The 13,007-nt window shown below is 32.0% G+C and overlaps 1 protein-coding gene across 1 annotated transcript; it reads left to right on the forward strand.

Moving 5' to 3' along the window:
- The first annotated feature begins 2,473 nt into the window (after positions 1-2,473).
- LOC139485819 (uncharacterized) lies at positions 2,474-11,629 on the forward strand. The gene is made up of 5 exons (XM_071270463.1): positions 2,474-2,567; positions 5,450-5,511; positions 7,394-7,502; positions 8,226-8,347; positions 10,544-11,629. Exons 1-5 carry the CDS (start codon positions 2,479-2,481, stop codon positions 11,032-11,034), a joined length of 873 nt encoding a protein of 290 aa, XP_071126564.1. The 5' UTR covers positions 2,474-2,478; the 3' UTR covers positions 11,035-11,629.
- The last annotated feature ends 1,378 nt before the right edge of the window (positions 11,630-13,007 follow it).

A 13,007-nucleotide genomic window follows, 5' to 3' on the forward strand; every position in this document is an offset into this window, starting at 1 on the left:
ACCAACAAATCTCAATGAGCGAAAAGACTTTCATTTTAGTAATCTCTAGTGTTTTTATGATGGCTTGGTTTAAAGCGAGAACAGACGAACTATGCTTACTAGTGCTGCATAAAAAAACTTGAGGATATGGTTTTTCCTTTTATGAATCTATATTACAAAGTTGACTCAAATAAGGATAATTTTTGTCTCATAGAAAAATCCGTAGTTTTAACCGATAATTTATTTTTCGATTGTTATCGGATATAATAGTTATTTTGAAAAATACAAACCGGATAATTATTTATTAGAGTTTCGTATGCATCATAAATCATATATAATAGTTAGTTTGAAAAATACAAACCGGATAATTATTTATTAGAGTTTCGTATGAATCATAAATCAAGCTCCGGCAACTTTTGACTTGTTCTAATATAAATAGTAATGATTTTCATCGAAGAAAAAGATAGACATTTTTGTCGTTAATGTGTTATTTTTCTAAAAGAATCTGTTTGTTTAATCGGACATCGTAGAGTCTTAATTTTATTTCTGTTAGCCCAACTGGACTTAATATTGTGTATTGAATCGAAACATGAACGCGGACCTCGATGAGAACACCTGGATTGAAAGTTTGCAAACGTTCAGACCAATGAAACTCATTTTAATATGTAACGAGAACTTCAACGAGAGCACCTAGATGAAATATATTATCTTTACTACATTCAGTTTTAACTTAGAAATTTCCGCTCAAATAGGAAATAAAATTATATTAAAGCAACAATGCAGAATGTTTCTTTTCCATTTTTTTAAACAATGTTTATGTTCATTTCGATTTGGTAAGTAGACTTATATGAAATGCCCAAAACGTAAATATATGTTTTCTTTTAAAACATTAAAAAACCTGAGAGTATGCCGACAAATAGCCAGTAAAGGTCGTTAAACTTTAATCAACTCACCCATCGTTATCGCAGACTAAAATTTATTTCATATATACAGAATACATGTTCATTTATTACAAGTCCGTCAGGGTGCATGACAGCACAATAATCTGTTTACAGAATCACAATGTTTGTTTGATATTTTCTTCTCTTCCACAATTAACGCTCGATTTGGCCAGTAACCGGTATTACAATTTAACACGGTTTTAAAAGTTCAGTGGGCTGCTACTTCATTTAGAATTTTGAGCATGACTTTCTGTTTATCATATTCAACATACGTCAACATTATCTTCGTCAATTTTATTATTCAACAAAACCTTGTTTTTCATTACAAGCTTTCCATATATCAATATACAGCAAGATAATGAATATTTGTTGCTTACCGGAAATATAAGATACATCGATTTAAATTATGTACACAATAAATAATTTCTGTGTAGTTTTCCGTGTCTACATTTGATTTACGAGTACAATATAGTAAAACAGAAAAAAAGAAAAACGGTAAATATACAGGAATACATAAAGTTTCGTAAATAGTTGCAAAGGACCACACGTTACTTATGTGCCATGAGGTTTCAAAGCATTCGGCAATTTTTGAAACGCACAATATATATATGTGTGTGCGATAAAGATCTAGTGCATTTGAGCAAATAAAGATTATGTTATCCATCTAACTATTTTATTTTCAAAAGATTCACTAGTTTGAGATTTTTGAACGTGCATATATATTTTAATGTTTTTATTTAAATGCCTTATATATGTACATGTCTCGTGTATTATACGTTCGTTTGTTTAAATTATGGAGCATATTACTTTACTAAGACTATACTCATTTAAAGTTTGAAACACAAAAATGATACATACATCGAGGTCGTTTTGCTTGGGTGATTTACCTGTAAAAAGCCGGGGTCCTATCCATGTTTAAAACGAATTAATGCATGTTTGAAATAGTTTAACGGGGGCGTGGCCTATTAGTTTAACGCAACTAACCAGCAACTTGATTTCAATTGATTCACCGCAGAGAAATCTATTTGACTGGCGTTAAAATGAATTGATATGAATTGATATGAATTAAATATAATTTTTAATTTTTGTCAATCTTTATCAAATAACGATCAATCTCATTTAAATAGCGTTAACACGTTTTTGTCCGATCAAGTTAAATTCGGGTTACTAGTGATTATATTATTAGAGTTCTTTTAAAATTTAAATCGAATGGTAGTATTCAAAGCATTATAAATCTGATGGTATCAACAAAAATCGGAAACCTATTGTTCACCAATATAAGAACCATCGCTTACGGATATTTGTGAAAGTAGGATTTTTCAAATCCATATTTCTCATAATCATACAATTTGCATGAATATTTCTACCGCAATGTTATTGATGTAAATTCCGCAAAAGCAATCAATTTCGTTAATTGTTCAAAAGGATGTCCGCATGAATAAAATTCTCAACAATTGTATTCAATAATGATTATTTCCTGTTAACAAATTGATGAAGCGTTGTTCATGAAAACAAAATAATTTCCTCATTAACAAGTGCGAGATTTTAAGCCCAAAATATGAAGTTTTCATTGCTGATATGCTTATTGTCTTTCTGGTGGTGTCAGGTAACTGCCACTCAAGATGGAAGATGCTATAAACATTTAAGGTAAAACTATTTGTTTGTTTTAATATTGAAAGGAACAATTTCTTATTTGTATTTAGTGGCCATATAAAGTAATGTAGATTTTAACGAACATTACCAACAATTATTGATCTATTATTTAAATAAAATCACTATGTCATCTTTTCCCATCAAATAAAATCAAAAGGACAACCGTGTTCAATAACCCGATATTTTATACAAGTTTTCAATCTTCTAATATTGTGTAAAACAATTACGTTTTCAATGTTTCAATTTTGATATTTTTGCATAATTTTCATATTGCGAATTTTAATGTATGAATTAATAATTTAATTAGTTTTGCTGTCGTAGACACATTCTATTGATAGGAATCACAACAATTCATGTTGAGTTTTATCCTACAATCAACCCTTCTACTGTATAAATACAAGTGTATATATAGAATGTAGGGATAAAAGGATACGTTGATAGTCTCCTGATGTCATGTCTCTTTTTTGAGTGAAGGTATTCGAATTACATTTTACCTCAGAGTTGATATGTAGACTTTCATCGTAATCCACTTATATGAAATGTTGATTAATTTCGAAGACAAATTCGAAAAAAGGGAAGTTGAAGCGTATAATTTAAATTGCAGGTTATAAACAGTACATTGCAGGAAAATATCTAATCAATATCGATTGTGCTTTTTACCAAACAGGAGAAACATATTGCGAGCTTACCTTAATTTTTCGTTTCTAAAATTAAAATTCGTTAGACAATATTATCTTTAGGAATAGCAAACGAATATTATGTTTTTCGGCGTAAACATGGCATGGGATATGTTGATTGTGATTGGTATCGTTGTTTATAGTTTGATAATCCAAATATCGCAGCTACCACTGAAACTTCTTTTGTGTGCTGTATTAGCAAGGAAATCCGCTAAATTTTATTTCTTAATTAAAATGTTTGGTTGTCAATTTCAAGATCGTCGCTGTACCTAACAATTTGAGAACTAACTTCAATGTTGCAAACACGATACTAAAACTATGAGTTATACATTTTTGTAAGTGGTTTTGTAATATGTTTTATGTCGAGGATCTAGTTTTTACTAGTAATAACAATTGGTCAGAACGGATGTAGACAATTATTTATATACAATTATATTTTTTTTTAACATTCGAAATTGAATGAACATAGTTTTAAAATGTAAAATTTTCAATCATCTAAGGCCGTGTTCACATTGACCTAAACTCGGTGTTGTGTTAGTGTAACTCACACATAAACTAAACATAATTACGATCCTATTGATAAAACACTATGTTTCCATGTAGTTTAAATCATGTTTTGTCTACATGCAGTCGATAGTCGATGTAGGCCTTGTGTATGTTAAGTGTACACAAAACTAGACATTCATAACTTTGATTTTCCCATGTATATTTAAAAACGAAACGATTTTTATATAAAATTTATACTTACAACACTAATTAATAAAGTTCTTTACAGATATATTTGTCTAAACTTGATATATTTATTTGTTATAAAAACACTTTACGTAGCCTTATTAACCCCTAATCAAGACTCATCCATCATCATTGCCGAACACATACTTCATTTGAAAATAAAGAAATATTTGCCACTGGTCTTTGTACTCAAACAACGATTCACTCATAAATGCATTACTGAAAAAGGGTGAGGTTAATTGTTTGTTTGCGTAGTATCTCAGATCCGTTAAAATACAATTAGAAAGAGAAAAAACATTACCCCTTCCCTTTGCCAAATACTCCTTGGAGAAAAAATGCCATTTGAAACAAACAGAAAAGATATAAATGTAGTGATCCTTAACATCACAATTATTTTTCTTCATCTGTAAGCACGCTGATGTCGAGCCTACGTTTTTAATGCGTAATCGAGACATCTTTAAACTACTGCAAATCATCCAAAATGACTTTTTTAAAGGAGTAACCACTTTACTTAAAAAAAAGGGGGGTTTTGAGTCGAATTTTTTTCTCGCGCGAAAGTTAATAATTAGTGTTTTTGTTCGATGGTACCAATTCAATAGTTAACAATATAATGTATGGGGAAACTTTGGATTCAGAATATTTGTTCATTCTAATCATCTGAATGACCCGATTTGTTTTTAAATCAAATTGGGGAAAAATCCATCCCCCTTTATTTAAAAGTCAAATGGTCGTTCTCCAACTTCTAAAAAAGTTGTCCGAACATTTGAATTCGGTTCTACGTAATGAACATTTAAATGAAATATAGTTTACGAGTGTGAACAAGTCTTATGTACAGGTAACTAAACAAGGTGTTTAGATGTGAATATATTTAATGTGAAACTAATGTACATTACACTAAACTAATTGTAAACATGTTTACTGTACACGGCGTTTGGTGTGAACATGGCCTAATATTTAGTTAATCAATTACGTTTTTAATTTTTTTTAATTTAAATGTTTTTGTGACTCTTTTTATATTGTATGATATGATAATCAGGGTTGAATGTATATATATCGTTACTTGTGTGGACTGATAATTTAATTAGTTGTGCTTTCGTACACTTATATTCTTTTGGTGGGAATCCCAACTGTACATGTTACGTTTTATTATAAGCGAATATTTTAAGTGTTAATTAGTCAATACAATTTCAGAAATGGTTATAGCAAAACATATTAAAAATATGATATTGAAAAAAGTGCTTAATAAAATTAGAATGAGAAAGGTTCTTGAAACTTAGACACTTACTACTTAGGTTTTGAAAAACAAATTGACATATATTTAGCCAATTTAAATATTAATTATACACATACATATTCATTCTATGGAACGTGTTATGAAGTTGTTTCATTTGATGTTGAGTTTCCCTCTGATTTAACAATTGTTAAAAGATATATATACATATCTACAAATTTTGATATTTAACTTAGAAATGGAACGACAAATTGGCATTGCTGTGATAATCGAGAAGAGAAAGATGGACAATGCACAGGTGATATTTATAAATCAAAAGATTGGTTGTTTGATATTATACAAAACGACTTATAGAAGTTTTATAATTTGGTCAGAAGTCTCTTTGGCAATCGGTTGTATGAATTTCACATATTCAGAGATTAACGAAAACATTGGCATGTTATTTGATATCAATTCCGTGTGGCACGTGTATTTTCATATTAATTTACCCAACCAGTTTCATCTTTTGAGCACTATATATGATATAACAATAAAAACGGTTGACATTTGATTTCTTGAAGTTTTGATCCATTTGAATTTGAATTTGGATTAATATTATATTTTGTTTGCCAAAGTGCTCTTTAAAGTTTGCAAACAAAAGTTTTCACGATTGTCTACGCTAACCTTTTCTCGTTTGAAGTAATTGAGACCGTTGGTTATTTGGAATATTTATGTAATTTGTAAAAGACATTTATATGGCCCCACAGAAGTGGTGGTGGAAATAAAGTATATCCGTGTCTGTCTCGTCCATCTCAAAAATTGTGTTACGTTCTCTTACTTAAGTTTTCCTCAACCAAATAATGTAAAACTTATACACAGTGGTCATTACAGCAACAAATGCACAACTCAAGTATCAAGTTCGAAATTTGGTGGCGTCACTTTTATCGTTCACGAGTTATGCCTCTTGAAAACATAAAAAAATAATGATATCTTTGTTTCTGGTTTTTTTACTATAGTTTACCGACACAAAATGTTGTAAAACTTGTACAAAATGCTTATGACCTTAACAAACAGATCAATTTCGAACTTTGGTAGTATCTCTTCCATCAATCATGAGTTTTGACTATTTTATAAATGTTAAACATTGCTGCATTTAACGTTTTCTCACTTGAGTTTGCCTTGAGGCAAACCAAACGTAATAAAACTTATACACAATGCTAAATGACAAAAAACAAAGATCAAGTACGAAATTGAATGGTTTTACGTATACTGTTCATGAGTTATGCTCCTTCATAAACCCACAAAAAAGTAAAATCACAAAAATACTGACCTGCGAGGAAAATTCAAAACGGAAAGTCCCTAATCAAATGGCAAAATCAAAGGATAAAACACATCAAACGAATGGACAACAACTGCCATATTCCTGAATTGGAACAGGCATTTTCAAAAGTAGAAAATGGTGGATTGAACCTGGTTTTAAAGCGCTAAACCTTTCAATTGTACGACAGTCGCATCAAATTTGATAATATTGATAATAATGCGTGAACAAACAAATAGACAAATTAGCAAAAATGTCACAAATAGGGATAAAAAGTCTAATTCGGTAGGTCACATTCTTGAAAAGGGAACGGGGCGCGGAATTGTAGTTACGACATAAGGAACATATCCGATATCATCTATATAACTGATATTCCATAACGGTCAAGCAACTCGTGATGATTTAAACTTCACCATTTGGAACTCTTGCTCTAAAATTGAAAAGGTCATATTTGGGAAGCAAAAGTAATCTCTTTTGTTTTCAACCGACCCTTATAACCAAGTGGCAAAATCAAGAGCTCAAACACATCAAACGAAGGGACCAAGTCGCATCAAATTCCGTTATTTTCACAACGATGCTTGAGCAAAACTGATATAATCAGTAAAATAGTCAAAATATGGTTACAGCAGTCATCGCGTATTGCTAAATTTTTCATTTCCATTCTGTAACGTCATTTTTGCCACATTAGAACGTGCATCAAGCGAAGAACACATATCGCGGCAAGGAATTAAAAAAAGTTAAAAATATACTCGTAAATTAATATAACTGACAACAGATGACAAATAGATATCATGGTAATTAATAAGTTATTTTTTTAATCCTTTTGTCTGTCCTTTTCCGTGTATACACATATTTGTTCATATGGTTATTTTGTAATCGCCAGAATGCTTGTCGGGATTTAAGTCAGATGAAGGTGAACCATGCCATCCATGTTTAGATGGTAACTATGGTCGCAAATGCGGAGGAGTTTGTAGGTGTACTGGGCACCAGATGTGAGTGTTATAAGTCATAACAGTATACATAGGTTTAGAAAGAGTTACTTTATTAATACATTTTTTATCAAATATGTTTCGCGATATTTGTTTTAAATGATTGATATTCATAGACGTATTTTCATCGAACTACCTTTATATTTATTTTAATTAATTTTGCATCGTAACTTATTATCTATTGTTTTGAAAAGGCATTTTTAAGCTGTTTTAATGTTATGGCTGTATTTAAGAGAGACTAAAGATACCAAAGGGACAGTCAAACTCATAAATCAAAATGGACTGATAACGCCAAGGCTACAAATGAAAAAGACAAACAGACAAACAATAGTACACATGACACAACATAGAAAACTAAAGAATAAACAACACGAGCCTCACCAAAAACTAGGGGTGATCTCAGGTGTTCCGGAAGGGTAAGCAGATTCTGCTCCACATGTGGCAACCGTCGTGTTGCTTGTGTGATAACAAACCGGGAAATAGTCTAATTCGGTAGGTCACATTCATGAAAGGGAAAGGTCTTGTAGTTTTGTAGGGTTGTATAACTATACGGCATACGTAAAAATAATATATATATTTAATATTTTCACGAGTTAGATGGGTGTCGAATTAACTTAACCAATTGAAATAAAGCTTGTCCTTTATAGGATTTTTCTAGAAAGCAAAATACAAAACCATATCTCCCAATCTTATTTCTGTTTTAATTTTGGAATTTCATTTTTTCAGTTGTAATCATATAAAAGGTTGTTTGAATTACTCTGAAATTGTGACAGTATTATCAAACAATTCAACATACACTGAAACAGGAACTGTGTCTAGAACTGAAAACGAGACTGAAAGTATGGAAAGTATGTATGAATTACACAAAGAAAAAGAATCTTCAAAATGATATTTTTCGGGTATTATCACATGGTTTATTTGCTGCATAAAGATATGTTTCATAGACCGGTATTTTAGTACCAAACTGACCACGTGTTCTTAATGATTGTTACCACAACTACAGAAATTCCGTTAGCCTTTTCTGAAATAAGGTGCTGATTTGGTACTTTCCTATTTAGCAGTTGTTAGGTAATACAGCAGTCCCACCAGGCCACGATTGCACTATGATCTGTGAAAAAATGAAAATTTTGACGATCGTAGTGTGATCGTGCAGATCGCGGTAAAGTCTTATCACGGTCGTGGTGAGGTCTTCAAGATCGTGATGAGCGTGGACAACTTTGAACATGTTCAAAACAAGCGTGGTGTGATCGTGGCGAAATCAGGTCGAAGTAGAAGCGTAGTAAGGTCGTGGTAAGATCGAAAAAGTCGCAATACCATCGTAGCGAGAGCGTAACAAAAGCGTAATTATATTTGGCGAGACTGCGCTACGATCTCACAGCGACGTTATTACGACTACTACGACCATCACGTTCTCACCGTCCTTTTCATGCTCTTCTTACAACCTGACTACGTTCATACTACGACCATCATGCTCATTGCCATTTTCACATGAAATATATAAAAGCTCTCAAGATTTAGTTTGTTTATTTGTAATTAGGACCTCTTGTCCTTTTCTCTAATGCCGCCACTACCATACTTGACACATTTGTGTCATCGCTGCTATAGTTCACTAAAACATCGTCATTTGAGCTTGATGGACCAAATATATGGTGTGATTCAGGTTTGATTAGTCGGTCATACATCTCTGCTGAATCAGGATTCGTTACTGTTAGAGTTCCCTAAGACTCAAAATCTACCCATACCACCACGCCCAAGTGTTCTGGTAGATTTTGGTGGCATAACTTTGTTGTTTCCAAGAAATCTACGTATTAATCAGAAATAGAAGGAATGAAACAGTATTGATACGAAACACGATGTTGACGTTATTGCTAAGAACGTAGTGAGATCGCAGTATGAACGTAGTATAATCGTGGTAAAAACGCGTCTTAATCGTAGTAGAAGCGTGTATAGATCTTGTTGCAATCGGATAACTCGTGGTATGGACGTAGTTCGAAGGTGATGAGCGAAGTAGGATCATGAGATTCATAAAAAGAGCATGGTGAGAACGGGGAAAATCGTAGCGGGATCGTTGTAGAAGCGTAATGAGGACGTAGTATCATCGTGAAAACAACAAAAATTAACATTTTCATGCCGCTCATACCGCTACTTCACCACGATCTGAATAAATTTAAGAACGGGGTGAGCGTGGTGCGATCGTGATCTAGTGGGACTGTTCCTTAAGGGATAACTGGGAAATGCAAAGACACACTACTGTCTCTAAATCAAAGACAGAGAGGAAATAACTGAAACAAAGTTCAATGGGAAAACTATAACACAACTAATTACATAATTGTATCTTATATCACACAACAACAAAAAAGAGTTAAACTGATTAGAGTTAAAAGACAATAATTCGATATGTCAGTCCTGCTTTCCTTCTTAATATTGGTATTTAACGTGGTTGCTCAGTTACATTAACTTTCTAAGGTAATCGTCAACACATCTTTAATTCTAATTAAAAACCATTTTTCAAATATGTCAATTTTCATTCTTATGATTTTGACAACAGTATCACTGAAGAAACTTTAATTGGCATCTGGTGTAAACACATATATTACCTTTGCTGGTGCACAATAGGTTTTACTTGTCATGTAGCAAGTTTAGCTGTATTGCCATCGTTGGAATACGTAATAAATTTCATTCAAAGTAGTAGGGGCTTTAATTTAACTAGAATTTACGAAATTATTTTTAAAATCACGGAATATATTAACCTCGTCCATCTTGCTGATTAACTGTCTGGATTTGTCTTTACTTTTAGTCTTTTCCGGTTCTATACGCTTACGTTTTTAGATTGTACTAGCTTTGACCACCACTGAAAAAAATTTAACTTATTGAATTGTGTAACAGATCTAGTAAAATGAATATGTCTATTTTTAATGTAATGTTGTTGTGTTAAAACAACGGCACACAATGATTAAGATCCCTATACTTATTGAATATGTAAGAAAACATGATGAGTTATGTGAAAATTCGTATTCTTTATATACAAATAATCTTTTTTGTAGGAATTTTCAATACAGAGATGATGATGGTAATAATAATTTGCACGGGCATTATTACGCTTGCTATTTTGATATGTATGATATGGTTCCGATATCACGTGAAGAAAACACGTGAATCAAATGCTTCTCATCTCGTTGTGAAAGAAAAAGAAGACGTTTTCATTTCCAATGGTATTTATGATTATATAGAGGAATCTGAAATTCGCCAAATGATGATCAAAACCACCACTCCAAATGCTGGAAACGAAAAACGAAAATCAACTGAATCATTTAACAGTACTGACACCAACGTGCTTCTAGAAGACGGATATTTGAATCCATATCAACCAATTCTGTCTGTTCACGATATTCACGGGTATTGTGGAAAGGAGATTGCACTGGGCATTGTATCTGACGGCAACCCTGATGATAATTTCAAGGTCAAAGAAACAGATTCAGCAGACAAATATCCTAGCCAAGACTACATACCAATGGACCAGAAACCCCGTGATTAAATTTCCAAACTGTTTTTGTATTATGAAAGTAGTCCATGCGAAATATAATCATAAATACTTACCCAAATACTATCGAAATTGTGCTTGGAAATGATATATCTAACACTTGAGAGAACATCGAATTGAAAAAGAATATCATACGAACATTATATGTTTTAGTTCCCAAATTGTTTTTTTAAAAATCATATTTTCAAATTTGGGAGAACATGGTTCATTTACATGTGATTGGTTTTGGACGATCTTTGAATTGCATTGCAAGTACTCTTAGATAGGTAATTTCTGTTTGTCTTTGTGTTAATTTAATTCATTTAATTTTATTATTACAGTGTGTTACTAGGTTGTGAAGCTATACTTGTGTCTTAGATTAGGGATATGAATGAGCGATTTCTATCTTAATGTTTAACAGCACATTGTGTTTGTTCCTGTCATAAGTTAGTTGCCTGTAATGAAGTTATTGCAGTATTTCACGTCGTTTAATACTATATATCAGACATTTTGCTTTATGTGTACTCGTTTCAACTTTTTTGTCATTTCGTGGCCTTCTATATCTGATTATACGGTATGATTGGTGTTCAATAGTAAAAGTCGTACTGTGTCACATGATTTCTTTAATGCATTCAACTCATTTGTACTCTGGTGGATATTTGTCGTATTGGTAATCATTTCATTTCATTTCTTTCACACACATGCTATAATGAACACTTTCATTCCGTCATACTTAAAATCAAGGTATAGACAGCTTCATACCTTGACATTCAATCAACAATTGACAACGAGGGTCAATGAAGATCAAAAGGTGATCATACTAAAACTGTAAAAAAAAAACAGAGGTATCAAGTCTCTCAGTCAAGTATACGTTGAATAACGGAGTAGGTCCGGTAAGGGCCGATTTTGGCCTCAAATTTCAGGTTCATCTAACGATAGATTTTGGAAACTTTTTAAACACTTGAGTGTCTATTTCAATTGATTCAATTCGTGTATGTGAAAGATTTTGACTAGTTTAGTCATTAAAAACGCTCTGATTCAAGCTTATATATGTTAAAATCTATCAAATATGCCAAAAAACGTCACTTTTCAGATTGTTTTTTTGTCAAAAATGAAAGTGGCCGCATCCGTGTTCATCCTCAACTTTTATATATGTTATGTATTATCATCAAATGCAACTTAGATTTCAATATTATGAATGAACACGAATGCGGCCACTTTCATTTAAGACGGAAACCGTCTAAAATTTAGTTAAAATGCTAAAATTGTGAAGATTTCTGTAATTTAGCATGACTTTATGATGCTAATACCCGATATTTGTGCATTGTATTGTCAAAAACAGCCCATCTTTATGAAGCAGAAGCATTCTTCTTTCCAGTAAATAGCTAAAAGATTTCATTTTCACAATTTTGTAAAACTGCTATATTTTTGGGCCAAAAAGGCGTCTTACTGAACCTACACCTTTTTCTAATATAAGGTGTTTTTCGTTCATATTGCTCTACAACTGTTTACGAGGTTATTATCGTTCTAATATTTGGCTTTTGCAAGTTCATGATGAAGTTTCATTCCGAAAAGCGATTCATACGCATGAAATTTATAATGTTCCGTTTTAATTTTTTACAGCTATCAGTCCCCGAGGGTATTATCAGCTCAGTAGTCAGTAATTCAATATTGACACGATTTATAGTTTTAAACAAGAAAACCAACGGTCTAATCTATATAAAAACGAGAAACGAGAAACATTTATGAACCACAACAACAAAGGACAACCACTAAACAACAGGCTCTTGACTAAGTATAGGTGGTAAAAAATGCAGTGGATTAAACGTTCGAACTGTCACCAACCTTTACCCTAACTTGAGACCAGTAGTGTAATTTTACAACATCAAGAGACCAAATTTAAATATAAATTAAAATTGCTTAAAACGACCAATAAAACATTTAATTCAAAACAAGTATAATATCCTGAACGAAAAAGTTTGATATAT

This window comes from Mytilus edulis, chromosome 8 (assembly GCF_963676685.1).
Source record: "Mytilus edulis chromosome 8, xbMytEdul2.2, whole genome shotgun sequence".
Taxonomy (NCBI): Eukaryota; Metazoa; Mollusca; class Bivalvia; order Mytilida; family Mytilidae; genus Mytilus; species Mytilus edulis.

Excerpts from the sequence above, each read along its gene's own strand:
- LOC139485819 (XM_071270463.1), top strand. The coding sequence starts at position 2,479 with ATGAAGTTTTCATTGCTGATATGCTTATTGTCTTTCTGGTGGTGTCAG. Across the intron at positions 2,568-5,449 it reads AGATGCTATAAACATTTAAG|AAATGGAACGACAAATTGGC; the intron begins GTAAAACTATTT and ends TATTTAACTTAG. Across the intron at positions 8,348-10,543 it reads CGAGACTGAAAGTATGGAAA|GAATTTTCAATACAGAGATG; the intron begins GTATGTATGAAT and ends TCTTTTTTGTAG.